The sequence below is a fragment of the Pelodiscus sinensis genome, chromosome 9 (genome assembly GCF_052426305.1).
Source record: "Pelodiscus sinensis isolate ZL-2025 chromosome 9, ASM5242630v1, whole genome shotgun sequence".
Lineage (NCBI taxonomy): Eukaryota > Metazoa > Chordata > Testudines > Trionychidae > Pelodiscus > Pelodiscus sinensis.
The window spans coordinates 46,489,633-46,510,656 of record NC_143060.1 but is presented as its reverse complement, the minus strand read 5'-3'; the positions used below and the strand labels follow the sequence as shown (position 1 = coordinate 46,510,656).

At 41.5% G+C, this 21,024-nt stretch overlaps 1 protein-coding gene across 3 annotated transcripts in view; it reads right to left on the bottom strand.

The window, feature by feature from the left end:
- KIF14 (kinesin family member 14) overlaps positions 1–21,024 on the bottom strand; it is a 65,957-nt gene that overhangs the window by 35,226 nt on the left and 9,707 nt on the right. For all 3 annotated transcript variants that reach the window (XM_006135392.5, XM_075936679.2, XM_006135393.5), the window contains exons 4-16: positions 17,266–17,353; positions 15,368–15,466; positions 13,343–13,395; positions 12,880–12,910; positions 12,228–12,335; positions 10,966–11,082; positions 8,348–8,466; positions 5,724–5,896; positions 4,021–4,168; positions 3,849–3,912; positions 2,777–2,961; positions 1,189–1,291; positions 815–975 (exon numbers count right to left, since the gene is read on the bottom strand). In XM_006135392.5, the coding sequence (XP_006135454.3) occupies positions 815–975; positions 1,189–1,291; positions 2,777–2,961; positions 3,849–3,912; positions 4,021–4,168; positions 5,724–5,896; positions 8,348–8,466; positions 10,966–11,082; positions 12,228–12,335; positions 12,880–12,910; positions 13,343–13,395; positions 15,368–15,466; positions 17,266–17,353 (1,449 nt within the window). The remainder of the gene's footprint in view (positions 1–814; positions 976–1,188; positions 1,292–2,776; positions 2,962–3,848; positions 3,913–4,020; positions 4,169–5,723; positions 5,897–8,347; positions 8,467–10,965; positions 11,083–12,227; positions 12,336–12,879; positions 12,911–13,342; positions 13,396–15,367; positions 15,467–17,265; positions 17,354–21,024) is intronic.

Below are 21,024 nucleotides of genomic sequence, written 5' to 3'. Positions count from 1 at the left end.
GCCAATAGGATACCACATCACACAAACTAGTCTCACCTCAGCACCTCATGCTACCATCTACAGCTGGACACAAATGTTGTTCAACATTCTCCCAGTGCTGTTGCTGCTATATCAAAAGGTGGGTAAAAAGTATTTTGTGTTCCTACACTGACCTCATCAGAGTGGAAAGAGAAAGCCTGCAGCCAAAACTCAATTGGGTGTTGATTAGAGGAAGCCTATGAATAGCTACCCCGTATCTTCCCTGTCTATTTGCAGTTCCTGGGAGAGCCGTCACCACCACTCATCTGTGTGCTTCCAATGACCCCAGAAACAGAAAAATATTGAAAGCCACTGCCAACTTCCTGAAATTAAAGAAGCTATCCCTCAGCTTCACATTTACCCATTTTGCATTGCATTAAACATATCATAATCCGTATTTGGAATAACCCTCTATGAATGTCTGGTTTCATAGTGAAATAGATTCCCAATTTACTCCTTTGGCAAGCAAAAAGATTCTATGTGAGAAAAAGATTTCAGAGTAAAATTCAGGCTCATCATGGAAACGTGTCATAATAAGAATTATGTATTAATTACATATAATAATAAATATTTCATGACTAGAATTGTAATATTGTGTGAGTATTCAACTTCAATTTTGGATTTTAGGAGAAGGAAAAAGTGTCCTTGTCTTCTCTTCTCTTGTCTTTTTTTTTTTTTTTTACTTTCATTTATTTTTGTGCAGTTTATATGCCCATATTTTATATTTCTTGAGGACAGCATGATGCATCAGCAGATGAGTAGTTTATTTTTAATCTGAAAATGCCATACTACTTACTGCGACCTCTGTGCAACCAAAAGTTCATTTTTTGCGAATTCAAAATCTTTTGGACCGTCACACGAAAGAACAGTTCCACAAGACGGTATTTTTACTTTCTGAACCTCTATTGGGTGATTAAACCTGAAATAATGGTCTCCACCAAGAATCACTCGGTCACCCTGCAAAATAGACACACACTATCAGTCTCTAACCTTAAAATCAACTATATAATGCATCAAAATTAGAAAAAAGTAAAAATATTGAATTATCTGTCATGATGAGCAATTCAAGAGCTCTCTCATATCAGTAATCAACAGATAATTTACCATTCATGTCAGGTGTTTGCAAAGCCATGCATAAATATATTTCTATAGCAACAATGGATAACTTACATGATGCATAACTGTTGACTCTGAAATGTGTTTCCCGTTAACATATGTCTTTGCTTCTCCCAGTGGCATAATACTCACCCTACCGTCAATATTTTTGATAACACTGAAAGTGAGAAACATCAGATATGACAGCAATAACTAATCTTAAACAAAACCAAAAAAAAAAAAAAGCTAGCATTAAGCTACATATCCATAAAATTCACGCTTTAAATAATATGACATTGAATTTCTTCCCACCCCCAAATATTGATTATACAGTTCACACTATTCTGATATTGCATTATATGACTCAACAACATGGATTTTTAGCAATCATCACTTTGGAATGAGGTGATTTTGCATCTAAACACACTTTGCTGCTAAAATAGAGGAGGTTATGGAAAATTTTATGAAGAGGACTTCACATTATACCACATTTCTTCAGATGCTTTTTTTTTTTTTTTTAAATGTGGAAATGTTGTTTACATTTCTTGTACAGTATTACATAAGTGGTTCTAGGGAACACGAGAGCTGCACATTACACAATATTTCTATAATTTGGCGAAGGTAAAACTCCACCTCAGAAATTAAATTTATTTCATCTGGGGAGTTTCAATCAATGTAATTCATAACTGAGGAGAGACTGAAACCTGTTGACTGAAAATGAACCGCATATACATATCCTGATATTCTTATATAAGAATGCACATCTCTCTACTTATATACATATACTTATATATGTACGTATATACATATATTGAATCTTTTTAAATAGTTTTTTATACCAACACAGAGTGACTTTCACTGAATCCCCAAAAAGAGACCACATAATGGCTGTCATCCTGGGCAAACAGCAGCTCCATGTGAGATGAGAGATACAAGATGAGCACCTTGTAAATTATTTCACACAGCAGTCCAGGTTAATGCAGCAATATGAGGCATAAGATATCCCATGAGAAATCCACTTCCTTATGACTGGCTAATACAGCACCATTGTGAATGCATTTACATGGGTCTGTCACAGATAGCCCTTTACAGTGGGAAGACTCCAGCTATGCTAAGCTAGCCCAGGTTCACTCTATAGCCGTGGTCACCAACCAGTAGATCGCGATCTACCGGTAGATCTCAGGGGCTCCAAGAGTAGCTCTTGAGCCCTCTCTGAATTGCGCACCTGCGCAGTGCATTTACATTAGATTTCCTCATGTAATGTAGGCGGGGCTTCAAGGAAGGGGCAGGGCAGTAGATCTTCGCCTGTTCTGAGACTTAAAAAGTGATCTTGGGTGTAAAAAGGTTGGAGACCACTGCTCTATAGTGAGACTAGGGATGTAAAAATGCAACTGTGAAACCACTAAAAATCACAGCGCTTACATGCATTGCAGGCAGAGAAGCCACCTCCCTAGGAGCCAGGCAGCAAGGGCTGCTGCCAACCCTGCTCCCAGGGAGGTAGCTTCGCTGAGGCAGCAAAGCTGCCTCCCCAGGAGCGGGGCTGGCTGCCCCTACCAGTCCTGCTCTCAGGGAGCCAGAGTGGAACCAGCCTTGGGTGGGAGTGGGGGGCAATAAGGGCCCACACAGCCACATGAAGGACCTTTCATTGTGGGGCACCACGTACCAGTGATCATCAGCAATAAGCACTCCAGAGAGCTGGATATCATGATGAGAATTTGGTTTGTATTTTCCAACTGTAGTTTGTCCTTCTTTTATCATATACAACAGCATCTCAGAGAGCTGGGGATCTTCATTGAGATTGACAAGGTTTGGCAAACGATTGTCCATCTTGAATGTAATTCCTGCTTTCTATGTGATGGATTCAGAAAGAAAACATTAGAGATTTAGCTACTATACATTTGAGAGAGTTTGTCTGTAAGTGAGCAAGTCTGTCAATCTGTCAGTTTTTTCAAGAACGCATTCTAAATTACAAAAGCTAGGACCACCATGTTTGATATGTAGCATCCTCTTAGCATAACCTAAAAGCAATTATGGGTTTGGTTGTGCAGGGGGTTGTGCAGCCTCCCCCACCTCATCCCAGTCTGGGACTGCCCCAAGCTCGAGCCTCCTACCCACCAGGCGTCTTTTAGGGAGGATAGAGGGGGCTTCAGCTTTTCCTCTCCTCCACTCCCAATTTCAACAGGAACATTGTCAGCTGTTCCTCTTTACCAGAGAGTGAGATGAAGTACATTCCGCAGTCAGGCTGGGGAGTGCAGGGAGCAGACGAACCTGTACCTGCCCTCACCGGGGGAACAAGTACCCCTCCTGCGGCTGTACTCTTGGAGCTGCAGTGGCCATGAAGAGGTGCTTCTCACCTGACCCCAACCTGCTGCGGTGAGAGATGGCTAGGGTAGTCCTGTCTCCCTAGGGAAGCCAGCATACAGAACCCCTCATCCCCAGAGCAATGATTTAAATGAAGAACAAAAAATAAAAAATAATTAAGGACCCAAGCAATGTTGGGTAAGTCTTCTAGTTTGTGTACATTTATCAAAAGTACATCATTAAAGACAGCCTACTGTGCTGTAGGTATTTAATTTTAAGGCACTGAAGACCATGAACATTATTAACTGCTTCTTGCGCAAAAAAGGAATATAGATTAGAAAAGTGATTCTTAGTACAACCCCAGTTCTATACATTAAGAGGTTTATTGGTGGTAAACAATCTATACTGGTTTAATTTTTGTGGATAAAGTGTACCTGCAACTCCTTTGTTTCTTCAAATTTCCTCCGTTCTGCTTGTTCCAACTTTTCTTTCCAAGCCCTTAGCATATTAGGAAAAGAAATAAAAATAAATTACTTATTGGAATAAAATATCCCTGATCTACAAGACTGCTGCTTACTATTCAGAAGATGTTAATGACTACCGCACCTTTGCATTTCTGCCATATCCCTCTCCTGTTGGTGTAGTTTTACCCTTAGCGATGTTATTTCTTGAAGACACTGGCTATATTTCTCAGGATCTGAATTAAGAGTACTTTTCCGAGCTGTTTTCAGTTTCTCAATTTCTGCTTTCAGTTCTACAGGTGAAAAACAAAAACATAACATCTTTTTTACTAAACATCGTATCTTACATTAAGCATTATTTTAATAAGTAAAAAAAAAATTTAAAACACAAAGTGTGAGGATTTTATCCTAATTTTAGCAAAATACCAGAGAATGTGTGTTATTTAGAAAGTATCCTTTCTAAGCTTTAATACAACCCTCCAGGCACAATAGTAGGGATGTTAAATACTGGTTAAATCAATAGTCAAGTAACCTCATGAATTCTTATAGGTTCCTCAACTATTCTATAGTGCCCGGGAGCGGGGCAGGTGCTGGCAGCCAGTGCAATCCAGCCCCATTCCTGAAGGAGCCCTTGCCACTCCACACTGCTGCCTCTGTTATCAGAGGCAGCAGTGTGGAGTGCCAGGGTAGGAGCTGGTCCACGAGGGAAGCCAGTTTGAAAACAAGCTCCCCTCGTGGACCAGCTGCCTATCACCTCTTAAATGCAGAGCTGCAGCATGGGAAGGTCCTGGACCCATCACAAGCCAGGACTGACATAGGCTGCTGGCCATGCCACTAAAAAATGTACTGGCCCGGGGAAGGGGGAGGGGAAGATGCATATAGTCTGTAACTGTGGTTCCCAACCTGTGGGCCCAATCCTTACTTTTCTTTTCCTTTCCTTACTCCTACAGGGAGGGGAGGTCTGTGAAATGTTAATACACTGAAAACAGTTCCATAAGCTTGAAAAGGTTGAGAACCACTGGTCCATAGTATTAACCTATAAGCTTTTGCTTATTGGTTAATCAACTACACTATTGCATCCCTACACAAAAGTCTGCATTTGTTGTTATTTTTAGGGAGAGAGACACTTTTTATTTAACATGACTATTCCTGAAACATGAGAGATGAAATAATCTCCTAAACTGCATGCTTAATATATGGCAAACCACTTTCGTTAGTCAACACTTCACTTTTATATTGCACCATTCTCTGAAACACACAGGTCCCACCAATTGAAAATGTATCAAGGAAGGATTAGCTAAATTAACTGATCAACCAGAGAGTTGAAGGTAGTTTATTATACTACACATCAGATTTCAATTGATCATATAGACAGATTGCAGTTAAGTATTGCCAGGTTTTTTAAATCTGCATAAATGTTTTTCAAGAACTATTAATTTATAAAACAATAATTGGTTTGCTCTCTCATATTACATCATGGGTCTTTTTATTTTTCATTCCAGTTAAATACTTATTTTGTTTATATTTATTTCTTCTGCAGAGTTCATACCTACTTATATTTTTATTTTTAATGTAAACAAAGAAAAAAAGCAGTCACCTAATAAGTAAAAAAAAAAAAATCCTACTTTGTCATCAGTCCCATTATCTCTCTACATAAAACCACATCTATATGAATACCAAAAATAATTAGCAGTGGTAACCCAATCCCATCAGTAAACCGAACAAGGAGGGAGGGAAAGTAGAAATATGAGGGTAATGCTAATTTTACACCCTAATTACCACAATCCTACTGCTAGTACTATAACAACCTCTATCATACACAATTAAGTTGAAAGAATCCCACCCTACCTCTAATTAATTTAGCATTCACATCTTCGTTTACTTTAGCAGTGTTGATTATCAAGCGAGCTTGTTTTGCATATCGAAGAGTGCTAAGAGTTTCCTCCACATTGCTGGCAGCAGGGCTTATTGTGGCAATCATAGTTGTTTTTGAATTTCCACCGAGACTTTCCTTTAATAACCTCCATTGATAAGAAAATAAAAGTTATTTCCAGGACTGAAACCAAATTCATTTCTTACAATTCATAATACAATTAAATAAAAAAGATTAAATAAAAAAAGGCTGCATGATTTACTATTAATTTTAAGATGAGTTTCAAACAGATATCCAAATCCAGATCATGTGGCTGCTCCTGCTTACAGATACAAAGCAAGTTTTTCTTATGCTTTGAGAGAATTCAATCATCTACTTAACGCATCTGAATAGCTTCTCCCTTTTATATTTTAACACTCTTACAAGCCACAGAAACTATTATACGTAAGCATTTCTGTTTTCCATTTAAGCCCTCCTGTTTTTAGAAAACATACATCTCAAAGATAACAGAACAAAAATGCCTGACAACTTATATTTTCACTAGCACATCAACACCATGGAAGATTTCAGATGAAATGTATTGCGAGTTATGGGTGTAGGTCACATATCAATTAATTGCTTTAATTTCTTAGTGACAAAACTGCATTAAAATAGGTTTAAAATTCAGATGACAGTTAACAGCAAATTCTGATAGCAATACATTTCTCCAACTTTCGTCTCATCATCTCATAAATTATACAATTTATGTGGTCTCTAAAATTTGCCAGTGATTTCTAGTTCTTTGAGCAATTTACAAGACAGTAGACCTTGCTATCACAGTGGACTGTGAGAGGACAAATAGTTAACACTATGCACAAGTTTTTCCCATTTCTGAATTTAAAAAAAAATAAAATAAAAAAAATAAAGCTTCTTTCCCTATGCATTTTTATATTTTTCCCACTCCAGATTTAGTATTTATAGCAATTGCTACTAAAGCCCTTGATTTACAGAAAGTCCTGTTCTGACTAAAATTCAAGTGTCAAGCATGTATAAGCACAGGCCATTTGCCTCGATAAGCTGATCTATAGGAGACAGACGAATGGTACCATAAGAACTACTCATTCATAGTTTTAAGGTTTGTTCTTCATCTTTAAAAAAATTAGCTGATTCCCAGTGCATGACACTGTGGAACTAGTTCAGTACCAGTGAGGAGAATAGGGAGTGTGTTATGTCAATGATAGAGGAAGGGTACTGGCTGTGGGAGGCAGGGAAGGGAATAAGACCACAGAGTCCTACCCATAGCTCCTCTCGTGAACTGTGTGTCTAATGTGACCTGCCTTCCCCATAACTAGTTCAATGAGCCTGGCAACTTGCTGACAGATCTGTCTTTAGGAGGAAATAAGTCATCATGGAGACAAAAAGGCAAGGCCAGCAAACAGAATATTCAATACAGTTTCCTCTCTTGGGGGAGGGAGATTTGGTGTTCAACAGATGCCAGAAATGTGAAAGACATCTCTTCAGTGCGGAGAGAAAAAGGGAATACAGGGAGTCCCCGAGTTACGCGGATCCGACTTATGTCGGATCCGCAGTTACGAACGGGGCTTTTCTCGCCCCGGAGGACGGGAGCAGCGGGACGCCCAAATGCACCGCGGTCCGCCGCCCCCATCCTCCGGGGCGAGAAAAGCTGCTCCCCGTCTCCCTGGTCTGCAGGGAGACGGGGAGCAAAGCCTTGGAGCACGCCCGCAGGGGGACAGCTCAAGCGTGCCTGGACTATTCCGCTGCCCGCGTGCTCTGCGGCTTTGCTCCGCGTCTCCCAGGTCAGCAGACCAAGGAGACGGAGCAAAGCCATGGAGGACTTGGGCGGTCCCGCCACCGCCGTCTCCCTGGTCTGCTGGGGGGGGGGGGGTGCAGCTAGTGCCCCCCCCCCCCGCAGACCAGGCTTTTCTTGCCTACCCCTGGGGCAGAGCAGCTGGGGGCTGCCGGGTTGGTCCCGCAGCGCCGCTCCGGACTAACCCGGCAGCACCCCAGCTGCTCTGCCCCAGGCGTCCCCGAGTCAGCCACTGCTGAAACTGACCAGCGGCTGACTACAGGAAGCCCGAGGCAGAGTTGCTCTGCCCCAGGCTTCCTGGAATCAGCCGCTGATCAGTTTCAGCAGCAGCTGACTTGGGGACGCCTGGGTTTCTTAAGTTGAATCTGTATGTAAGTCAGAATTGGTGTCCAGATTCAGCCGCGGTTGAAACTGATCAGTTTCAGCAGCGGCTGATGCCAGTTCCAACTTACAGACAGATTCAACTTAAGAACAAACCTACAGTCCCTATCTTGTACGTAACCCGGGGACTTCCTGTATGAGTGAGGTGAGGGCACTGCTGAGAGAAGAAAAGGCATCATAATCATTTCCTCATCTACAGTACAGAAAACTGAGGAAGAATATATTGGTCCCACAATAGACACCCATGGTTAACAAAATATGAAAAAATATTTTTCAAGATTACTTTTTTTTCATACAATTTGTAGAAGTGAGAGTCTATAGATGCATGAATCTGCTAAGACTCATCTGTTTCTTTGTTTTCCACAGAATTTACCAATTTCTTCATAATAGCTCTTCATGAAATATACATACCACGTAAGGACAGATTCCCGATAAGGAATGAAAGCTCTCCTTTTGTTCAGAGATTGCTCAGAAAGTGCAGAAATAACTTTCCCCAGAGTCAGCAGTGATTTATTAATACTCACACCCTCCTATATAAAGCAGAATTAAAAAAAATGCATCATTCTGAATATAAAACATTACTAAACATTTTTTAAACTGACAAATTGATAAAACAGAGCCTAACAAGCTGGCAGTGTTCTCCTGTGAACCCACCCTGTTAATAGGTGGCACTAGTCCTATCGGAAGATGCTAAGTCCAGGTCTACAATAGATCTGGAAGGTCTGATTAAGGTGTACAACTCCAGCTATGTAAAATATGTAGCTGGAGCCTGCTTAGCTGAAACTGAGTTTGGCACCATCTTCACCGAGGAAGGCCAACAGGAGCAAATGCTCCCATTGGCTTCCCTTACTCCTCGCAACTGCAAGGAGTACTAGCATCAACCGACACCACGCTCAGTGTTCAATTTAATGGGCCTTAACTAGATCCACTAAATCAAAACCCAGAAGATTAATCCTCTGGCGTGGCAAGTGTAGATGTGGCCTTACTGAGACATGCTAATTCACTGATGCAGATCTAGCGTACTAAATCCACTACTGATGTAAAGGACACAAGAGTAGCCCACAAAGAGCTTCAATCTGATGCCATGAAGACCTGTGTTTTGGACTAAGCAGTTCCAAGGAGCAACACTGGAGAAGGCTAGGGAGAAGACCTAGATAAGTTTACAAAAAGATAAAATGTGTTTTTGTTAATGAAGCCAAACCTCAGGAAGGAGTGAATTCTGACTGTGCAGTGTATAGACACTTTTAAAGCAAGTTAGAAATGATACTTGCGCACACAGATCACTCCCCCGCTCCTGTACTTTCTAGCTTCTTTGAATTATGAAAAACAGAGGTAAGCAAGTGATAGAAATGTAGCCGGGTTAGTCCGGTGTAGCTGAAACAAAAAACAGGACTATGTAGCACTTTAAAGACTAACAAGATGGTTTATTAGGTGATGAGCTTTCGTGGGCCAGACCCACTTCCTCAGATCAAATAGTGGAAGAAAATTGTCACGACCATATATGCCAAAGAATACAATTTAAAAAAAAATGAACACATATGAAAATGACAAATCAAGTTTCAGAACAGAAGGGAGATGGGGGGGTGGGGGGGAAGAGGTAAATGTCTGTGAGCTAATAATATTAGAGGTGATAATTGGGGAAAGCTATCTTTGTAATGGGTAAGATAATTAATGTATTTGTTTAAACTTAGGCGTAAAGTGTCGAATTTAAGCATGAATGACAGTTCAGAGGATTCTCTTTCAAGTGTGGTCTTTGAAGCAGGATGCAGGTAATCAAGTCGTTGAGACAATGTCCTTTCTGGTTGAAATGGCAAGAAACTGTTTTTTCTTTTTGATCCTGTCTAATATCTGTTTTGTGGGCATTGATTCTTTGGCGAAGTGTCTGAGACGTTTGTCCAATGTACATAGCAGACAGACACTTTCGGCACATGATAGCATAAATTATATTTCTGAATGAGCAGGAAGATGTGTTCTTGATCTTATAACTTAGGACCTAACCAAGTGAGTTATCTTACTCATTACAAAGATAGCTTCCCCAATTATCACCTCTAATATCATTAGCTCACAGACATTTACCTTCCCTTCCCCCTCTCCCCCCCAATCCCCTTCCTGTTCTGAAACGTGATTTGTCCTTTTCATATGTGTTCATTTTTTTTTTAATTGTATCCTTTGGTATATATGGTTGTGACAATTTTCTTCCACTATTTGATCTGAGGAAGTGGGTCTGGCCCATGAAAACTCATCACCTAATAAAGCATCTTGTTAGTCTTTAAAGTGCTACATAGTCCTGTTTTTTGTTAGAGGTAAGTAAGTGTTTATCCTTAGCTTCAGACATAAGAATATTCAGCTTTGTAAATTAGAAAGAGTGTGTGACATATGAGATAAAAGTTAAAGCAAGCATTTAATATCTAGCATTTTGGAAGACCACTAGACTACAAACCATAAATGTTCAAGCCTCCAATGCAAAAACCACACTGAGAACCACCTTCTCCTGTCTTTTTTTTTTTAATGCTTATTTAGATATAATCAAATCAAGTTAAAGCAGATGCGATATTTTCCATGTTAATTCGCTATTTATACGGAACATGTAATGTGACACACAGGTCAATTCTAATTTACATTCATATACATTTTAAAACAGTAAAAACTGGTGAAAAATAAAGTTCTAGATGGAAAAGTGTAAGATTGTAGAGAAAGCAAGTTAAGTCATGGGAATTATGCTTATGAAACTGATATGCAAACAAATCAAGAAGTGAACTATTAATAGTACAGAAGGTTCACCAGACACTACATTCTTTCTTTTTTTTTTTTTTTAAAACAAGACAAGAAAAATAAAATGTGAGAGAGGGAGAGAGAGAAAGAGAGAGAGAGCACGCAATGCAAAAATACTGCTACATCAAGATTCATTCAACACCAAGACCAACAGGTCTTCTCTCAAGTGCAGACCTAAAGCATTTTCATTTCATGGACTCACACCACTGTGCCATTTGGGACAAACCATTTGTCACAAAACTGTAAATGCAGTTTACCTTCAATCTCTCTTCACTGGTATGAGTTGAACTACAACGTTCACTGCCTGCTAGATCTACTAGATTTATGCGGCTGATAATCCTATGATCATGCTCCTCTTCTTCCACAAACTCTGTCTAGAAAAAAAAAGAGATTACTGTACTTAGTCTGCAAAATTAAATGTTTTTCAATTACATCACCAAAATAAAAGCGACATGAAGAGTCAACTCTATCATGCAATTCACTTTTAACAATAAATTAGACAGACATTTTCTCATTTCACTTTTTTAATGGTAGTCTCATCTAAGATATGGTATAAGTTTCAACAAGAAAAGAGTAAGGTGAGGATATTAAATAGACAGCAATGCCTAAGGACTTCTGGTAACACACACACACACACACACAAGCATGGAAGCATAAGAATTAGTGAAAAGGGAAAGATAGACTTATAGTATGTTTTGCTACTTCTGCACAGGAGCATGTCAAGACTACTACTCACTTGAGCTTCAACCCAGCATGCACTGAAGTCGCTAGTAGTTGTCGCTGACTTTCACTGGTGCAAGACTAAACCACTAGTAAGTGAAAAGGACACTAACATATAGGCTGACCTGATAGAGAAGACAGGGCAAACTGAGTTGGCCTGGGATAAAAAACAGTTGTGGAGGGGAAAAAAATTGAGGCCCATAGACTTGGGAAGAGATCTATCTACTTTGCCTCCTTCTCTACTCTCATCTCTCTGTGGAGGATGCTGGTCTCCTTTATACAAAACAATGGGGGGGTGGAGGAGCACGAAGCCCATGTCTGCTGTCTGTTCCTGACCTGAGTGCACAGATGTGTGTTTCAACAGCTTCTCATTTAACAGGACCCAACAAAATCCTCTGCATTATCTCAAACTTCATCCAGATCATGTAAGTGGGAGACAACATGTGACTTAGACATTCAAAATTGAGTATAATAGGATTTTCTTCCCTTGCTGTAACTGAACCATGAATATTTGTATAGTGCCACTAGTGTATATATAGTGCAGAAATATTAGAAAAGCAGTGTCCTTAAAAGTTTACAGTACAGCTTAAATATGTTTAGAATGCACTTTTGTTAAAATGTAGTACTGAGAGTATATAAAACAAAACAGACTTGGCTGCTTAGACAGCAAGGCTACTTCTTTATTCAACCCACTACGTTTAACACAACCCTTCTCCCCTTCATTATTTTAGGCAATAGATAATTTATTTTTCCACAACTACACTATTGCAATAATATGAAAAATTAACCCACACTATACCTTTGTCTGGGTCATCACAAGGGTGAGGACAGAATGTGATCTAGAGCTTTTGTCATTCATGCCTGTAGCAGCAGTTGCTCTCTGTTTATTTCCTAGCTCAAGCCAACTCTGATAATAGAGATAAGAAACAAGACAAAGTAAAAAGATTGTGAGTAGCTAACACAAAAGTTTAAAGAAATCTGTAAAATAAACGAATACACTGGTATTGGCAGGAGTGTAGAAAATTTTGGTAGCCCAATAAACACTTTTGAGATGTAAATTATGTAGAGTACCAAACTTAATCAACATTTTGAGCATTATTGATACATTTTACTTTTTTTTTTTTAAATGCATTTTCACCTCTGATCACGGGGCCAAAATGAGACCCTGGAGCTAGCAAAAGGAAAAACAGAACTACTACTACTTTTGTCTAAACTTAAACAAGTTTAGGCCTCAATCCTGCAAGTAACTTCACATGGATACAAGGGTCTGCCTACGCTGTCAGCTTCAAGATCAGATGCCAGAGGCTAATGTAAGCTCTTATCTTTACCATCAACAAAAACAGCATTCAGGAGAAAGAAAGGACCAATCAAGAGGCAAAAAGAGATTTTTACCTGCAGCTTTTAAAAGACTGATTTTTAATATTTACTCCTCATCATCACCATCATCTTACCTGGATATCAGAATAAGAACTGACCATGTTCCTATAAAACAAATAAATAGCTCTGGTTCAAACCAATTCATTTTATTTTTACAAAAGTAATTAAAAAAATAATTTTAAAAAATATTTACTGAATTATGGACAAACAAAAACATACATTAAGGCCTAACTTCATCAAGACACCATGAGAGCCAAAGTGACTACCCCAGCGAGACTGGGCAAGATCTTAGACCTTGACTCTGAAAATATTTGCACTCACGCTTAATTTTACTGAGAGTGAACAATTCTAATGGCCTCAATAAGATTATTTACAGTTTTAAAAGGTAAACATGTGCACAAGTCTTTGAAGGATCAAGAGCCCTGCTAGAGAATCTCGATTAAGTCAATGAGACTGCATAAGGGTACAAGAACCATAACTAGCACATTACAGTATGGGACCAATATATTTACCATAACGATAATAGTTAAGGCTTACGCTGTCAAGTCTTCCACATATGGCCCAAATACTGGATGTTCTCTTACACGGAGCTGTTGAAAATAATTGTAAAAGAAAAAGCTCTTCAAATATATTAAATTTGTCACAATTATGAAACAATTTCATAAAAAATACCTAAGTGAAAAAATCATTTTTTTCTATATGCCATGCTATGAATGTTTTTTAGGGGCTGGATAGGCTATGTCTTACAAAAAAAAATATCAACACATGCTCTAAAGCAACATAGTTACATTATCTTACCAGGATGATAACTAAAAATGAGTTCTCAGTTACAAAAGTAACCAAGCCAAAATAGTTCACAAACTGAAATATACTGTTGCTTACAAGATGGAGCCAAAGATGCAACAATGCTTGGATAGAAAAAGATTGAGGAAAATTCATAACTGGGATATGCTATAAACACTTTTTACTACTTTGACACTGAAGTCTTAAAAATACCTGCAATGCACTTAGTTACATTCCTAAGACTGAACAAAAAATTAGCTCAAGTCCATAAGCTAATTGGTATTTTACTAAAATCAACATCCAACATAACCCTCCCAATTTAACAGAGCTGTGGGGTGCTTAAAAAGTGCTCAATACAAATGAATGCATTTCACTAATAAATGCTTTGTATTGAAGGGCAGAGAGTTTCTTCTTATTCTCAGCATTTCTTTATTTTGTCATCTCCCTCTCCTGTTTCTTCCATTCCTGTCAAATTATTTACTCTCTCTTGTATCTCTCTGTTTTGTGAGATAGGGTGCAAGAACGAGCTGGGGAAGGTCTGGAAGGGAAGGAAGGTGCAGGAGCAGGCTTAGGGTGCGGGAACTGGGCAGGAGGAGTAGGGAATGGGGGCACCTAGCTGGTGCAGCTCTAAAGGGGAGGGAGATACAAGTGTCTTGACGCAGCCCTGAAAAGCAGAGTGACCTGGCCCAAGCCCGCTCTGCTCCCCAATACATTGCATGTGTGGAAGGGGCTGGAGGAAAGGGTGGAACCACCCCCTCCACTCTCCAGCATCAGGAAGCGGAGTGACACGGCTGGAAATTGAGGGAATGGAGCAGGCTGGGGCCAGGTCACTCTACTCACCTTCGACACAAGTGAGTGCAGTTGATGAGAATCCCTGCTGCTGGCACCATGCCCCTCCACAAATGTACAAGTCCACATCAAGGGGTCTTGAGGGAAGGCATGGAGTGAAGGTGGGATATAAGGTGGAGTGGGGACAGGCAACTCAGGGCCCTCTCCCAGGCTAAGAATGGAGCTAGAGAGGGGAGTCATGTGACCAGCGCCCACTTTGGGACCCTCTCTAGCAGTCGCCACTGCCAAGTATCAAATCGCAATTTTGGGGAAGGGATTAAACTGTTTATTTCAAATGCTATCTAATTAACTATCGGTTTCAAGCACCTTGGCATGGAATAGGATTGCAGGTTTTGGTTGGATGTATTCCTGGGTGTTTCATCACATGACAATTTTTAAATTAAGGATTGATCTTTAATTTCTGGAAGCTCTAAAATAGTCTGCCAGGAGCTCAGGCTAGAAGCAGAGCTGGGCTGGGGGGGCGGGAGGGGGGCAGAAACCACATCTCCTGGTACAGCAAAATCCCTCCTTCAGGACCACTCAGGTTCCAAGGGTGCTGGACTAGGGAAGTCCAATCTCAATTTAAGGCTGTTAAATAACAGCTGAATAATAATCTTAAAACTTGACAATATTCTAATGGACTTAGCATATCTATTTTTAAAATTCACACCAGTATACATTCTAGGCAGTGAGTACAATAGCTAAAAATGATTCATAGCAATCTAGTGTGTACCACCTTCAGCAGGAGCATTTATAAAAAGATAAATATTTGGAGATGAGCAAGCAAGAAGAAAGCAATGAGCATTTAACAATGTTGCTACATGATCCACCTATCCAGCAACTTCCAAGCTTCCCAGACAGGAAGCTTGCCATATCCTCGAAGGCAGGTACCACTACAAGTTGTATATTGACAGAATATATTACAGGTATATATTATGAATGGTAACTTACAGGTTGTTTCTTCTGTCCATTTTCAGCTTTAAAGATGAGCAAATCATGAATTTTCTCATTGTAGACTTCAAAATAGCTCACTTCGAGATGATACAAAATCTAATATAAATAACATCTGATATTACGCCAGACTTCTTTTGTCATTTCCAGTCAATAAATTGAAGGTAACCTGCAAGTATTCTACATCACTGTTGCAAGATGTCACTTTGAAGTCATCTTCCAACAGTAACAAGATTCCAGACAAGAAATTTTAACTTACTACACTTCCCATCTGCTGCAAAATGTATCTGAAATGTCAACATTGTGCTTTTAATACACAAAAAATGTTTTATTCACTCCTGCAGGTGTCCCATATTCCTTTATAATCTAAGCTTCCACAGTATGATACATGCAATGCATGAAATAACGGTTGTGACTGGTGTTGTCAGCACACTTGGGTGATTTTTTACATTACATCGAAAAAGGGACATGCATTGTTATAACTCGTAGCCATACTCGTATAACTACCTTAATTTGTTGAATGAGGTTTTTCCATTAAAGTACTAACCCATTTCTCAAACTCATATATATAATATTAGTACTTATAAAATTGAAATGTGTTAAGGAGCAAAGGCAAGTAAAAAAAACTGACACACAGAAAAACAGAATTTAAATGATTTATAGCAACAGAATCACTTAAAAGCCCATAAGCATATAATACAGTCACATTGACCATACCAGTATTCGTTAGAAATTATAATTTAATATGCTTTATTGCTGAATTCAGCAATATACTTCTTAGTTTCCTCAATGCCTAACAATCCTTTTATAAATTCTGTTTCGCAGCTGCAAATACTAATGTGTTTATGTATGCTTATGTGCTGAACAACACTTTGGCAATAGATAATGAAATTCTAGGTCAGTTAAAGAATCTTCCTATTTCTCTGAAAAATATCATAGCTATTTTATAGCTTGCCTACAAAAATGTAACGTTTAGTCTCCAAAGACTTATGTGCAGCCTTTTCTGTCCTATAAACAATTCTCTGTACATAATATCTCCTTCAATGCCAAAAAAAACTTCTCAAAACTTAATTTTTAAATTGAAGAAAAAAAGCTCTGTCCACAGAATTATTAGAAATTCAATCTTAGCAAAGCCTGAATCCCAATAGCCACAGAAACAAGCAAAGCACATCTCCGAAAGAACTCCTAGTGATAAGAATATGGTTCGGATCTAATGTTTAACGAGTTAACTGATTGAAGGGGAGCAGCTGCGGAGAGAGTGCCGCTCAAGCCCAGCTGGCCTGGAGTGGTCCACCCTTGCCTGCAGTGATTGTTCCAGTTGATCTGCAGCACACTTGGGCCAGGGCTACCGCTGACAGAAGCTGCTCCAGTCAGGCTGGAGTGTCTTCCACCCACAGTGGGCCATGCAGGGCTGGAACAGCCCCATGCCTGCAGTGGAGAGGGAGAGGGGGGAACTGCTCCAGGCCCAACCAGTTAACTATACACATCCCTAATAAGAATCACTCAATAAGACCTCATTCTGTCCTTCTCTATATATAGTATAGGTGTATACATACCAAGTTACCACATAGCACCACATACAGATTAGCAATTAGCATCTTAACCTGCTCAATTGCCCTGGCAACCCTTTTGCTAGATTTCCTTACAAAGATTCAAAAGCAAAAATTATAGAAGCTGTAGTACAGATTGAACTGCCTAAATCCAGGTCTCTCTGATCTGGAAACATCCGTGGTTTTAAATTTTTAAAATTAAATTTAAAGGCAGAAGCATAGTACTGAAGGAAGTAAAATAGCACTAAAGAGTAGAGTGACAAGAATAAATATTCAAAACCTTGACAACAATATACAGGTTGCTTTCTAATTCAATATATTCACAATAAACAAACATTCTGACAATACCTTCTGTGAATCCATTTGTGCTATTTGAGTAAAAAGATCTTCACAAAATCTTGGGATTATTCCCAATTCTTCACCAAATCCCATCATACTGTAATTAGAAAACAATGTAGTTTTTTTAAAGAAGATAATTTATATTTGTCTTATGTAAATATTAATCATGTTGTAGGTAAGACCACGTTACAGTTGTTAAAATCCCCAGATGTATTTCTGAATTATTCAAATCATTATAGAAATAAATCAGACACACATTTAAGGATCAGAAAAAAAGTTACTACTATGTGACCTTTCAACTCTAGTATACACAAACCAATTTATTCCCCCAATTCTAAATTGAAGTTTATGAGGCTCTCTTTCAAGTCATTCCTATCAGTCCAATTTCTTGAACTCATTACTGCAGTGTACTAATTTTATGAAAGTCATATTTAACATATTTCAAAGTACACCAAAATTTATTTAAAAAATATAAATCAATGCACAGAGACCAGTTCACTTGAAAATCACCACTATTCAAAATAAATCTGGCATGATTGTTGCTATATTAAACCTCACTATTTTCAGTTCATAACCCTCTTAATTTACTTTAGTCAGTCTCAACTTCAATATACTGCATCTTTAGTTGAATTTAGTTTTAGCCTCCGTTTGAAAAGAAAAAGACATGAATCCAGCTGGTAAGTGTTTACATGGATAGTCACAGTAGTACAGTATAAAGAAATCTGTGCTGGAATTACAATCCCAACGGTGGACTAGTTTATGTCAAACATTAAAACAATGCAGTAAAATGTGACCTAGTTTAACATGAAGATGAGTACTGTCCTCTTCAATCTCCTCCCCAACAGCTACTGAAAAAATTGTAAAAAAAAAAAAAAAAAAAAAAAAAAATCACATAGAATAGCCATGGTACAGGTAGGAACTGAACCCTGTCCCCTCCACTTGCCTGCAGGATCAAGTCTTGGCAGGCCCTTGACCATGCCTGCCTCCAAAATGCATCAGTCCAGATGTTCCCTTGAAAACAAGCTGTGTACCTACTGTACCGTGACCATTTTACAGCATAACTTTGGCCTTGCACCAGAACACATCTCCATTGTCTTTACAGCAAAGGTCTCTGTATGTTAACAGATTAGGGCAGTGTTTCCCAATTGGTGCTCCGCGGAACCCTGGGGTTCTGCGAAGCAAAACTAGGGGTTCCGCGAGGAGCCAGCACTCCCCCGCCCCCCTCTGAAAAAGAGAGCGAGCCAGCTAGCCAGCAGAGGCATGGGCGGCAAGTTGTATGGGCTCATGGTGCCCATGCTCCAGCAATATTTGGAGCTGGAGCTGGCCCCGGCCCCCTGTGCATCCTCCTACCCCAAACCCAGAGCATCTATCCCCTGTCCCATCCCTGCTGTGCGCAGCCTTCTCTGAGCTCCCCCTTGCTGGCTGCTGCTGCCCTGCATGGTGTGCTCAAACCAGTGGGTGGGGAGACACCCGGACGTGATGGCCCAAGATTTTAAAACTACTGGGCGCTGCATTGTGCCGCACAGCTGAGTTGCGGGTTCGGAGGCCGGGGACGGAGCACAGGCTCCAGCCCCGCAAAGTGGAAGACAGAAGGTAGGGGAGGGCTCGGAGAGAAAGGGGCTTGTGCACAGGGGAAGGGGGAGAGGAAGGCACCAAAGGAACAGGGTGGAGGAGAGACAAATGACAGGGGGCCAAGTGCAGACAATGAAGAAAAAGGCAGGAGGGGAAGTGTCAGTGGGAGGGGGACAAGGTGATGCTGGGAGGGGAGAGGATAAGGGCATTGGGGGCTAATAGGGGGAGGGGGAAGTGCTGGGAGAAGGCTTGAAAGAAGGGATAGGCATGAGGAAGGCAGGGATGGAGCAAGTCATGTGTAAGGGCACTGGGGCATGAGAGGAATGGGGGCAGAGGGTGGTGAGGGGGTGGGCTTCAGGGAAAAAAGGGGCAGGGGCAGTGAGGAAAGCGGGAGGCAACAGGAGGCTACAGGAGTAAGAGAAGGTGCAAGTGCCAGGGGATTCTGGGAGTGAAACAGATGGGCAGACACCTGCAGGGGAGAGACCAGCACCAGAGAAGAGAGGCAGGGCAGGTGTGTAGAGGGAGGTGTTAGAAGAGGGGATGAGGAGGGGTAGCTCACATGATCAGAATGGGGCTACTGGAGGAGTGGGCACAGGGAGGAGAGAAGGGCTGGTGGAGGGGGGAAGGTTGCAGGAGGGCTGAGGACAGTGAGAAGGGCAGGAGTCAGGACAGCAAAGGAGGGTGAAGGGTGTGGGGGGCAACAGGCACCAGGGGACCTGATGGAACAAGGGGAAGAGACATGGCAGCAGAGGGCAAAGGTAAAGGTTTAAAAATATTTATTAATAACTTGGGTGCCACAGCGGCACATCCAAAGAAGCCACATGAACTCAGTACTGGTGCACAACACAAAATTCATTTTGCTCATGCGAGGAAACTCTTCACCTATATCTACACTGGTGGTTTCTTGCACAAGACTTCTTGTGCAAGAACATGTCCACACTGCCATGTGCGAGCTATGCTTTTGCACAAGAGCATCTATGGCAGTGTGGACGCTCTCTTGCCCAGGAAAGTGCTGATGGCCATTTTAACCATAGGGCTTTCTTGCGCAAGAAATTCATGTTGCCTGTCTACACTGGCCTCTTGCACAAGAACAGTTGCGCCAAGGGGCTTATTCCTGAGCAGGAGCATCATAGTTCTTGCGCAAGAAACCCTGATTTCATACATGAGAACGTCAGTGTACTTGGCCAAGAACACCGGCCAATGTAGACAGGCAGCAAGTTTTTGTGAAAGAGCAGCCGCTTTGGCGCAAGATCGCGCCAGTGTAGACACAGCCAAGAGGAGGGAGGGAGGGAGGCAGGGAATCGGGGCTGGCTCAGCATGTCTGCGTGGTTTGGGGGAAGGTACAGGGAAATTGAGCTCAGCTGGGTTGCAGAGAGGGGAGGTCCAGGGAGCTGAGCTGGGCTGTGGGGTGGGGTGTGTGTGTGTGGTGCTGTTTGGCTGCAAGAGGAGGGAGGTGCCAGGAACCGGGGCTAGACTCAAGGGGAGGGAGGGGCAGGGAATCGGCACTTAGCTCAGCAGTTTTGTGGGGCTTCGGGGAGGTGCAGGGAAACGGGGCTCAGCTGTGCTGTGCGGGAGGCATTGAGGGAACCAGTGCAGGGCTCAGCTGGGCTGAGGTGGATGCGGGAAGGCATACAGATGGGCAGCTCAGCTGGGTTGTGAGGGGCTGCAGGGAACTGGTGCTCCACTCCCTTGGATTGTGGGGGATGGTTCTGGGGGAGGTGCAGGGAACCAGAAGGAGTGGGCAGCTCAGTTGGGTTGCAGGGGATAGAGGTGCAAAGAAGCCTAGTGGGGAGAGGGGGAGAGACGGGGAACCAGGAACCCTGAAATGACCTCCCCTGGTCCAAAAATCCCTCATCTGGGACCGGTTAGGTCCAGAGGGCACCAGATCAGGGAAGTCCAGCTCCTACCCAAGTCCCCTCCTTGCACCCTCCTTCGTAGCCAGACACCCTACACCCAATCTGCTCCTGCTCCCTCCCCCTGGCCAGATACCCTACACCCAGCCTGCTTCTGCACCCTACCTACCACCCAGACCTTGACCCCTTCCGCCCCCGACCTCCTTCCCAGATCCTGCACCCCATCCCTATCCTGCTCCTTGGCAGCCCTGCCATCCACCCTAGCACCACCCTGGCCTCAGCACCCTGCCTCACACCCCAGGACTCAGGACCACCCTGTTTCTTATCTCAGCACCCTGCCAGT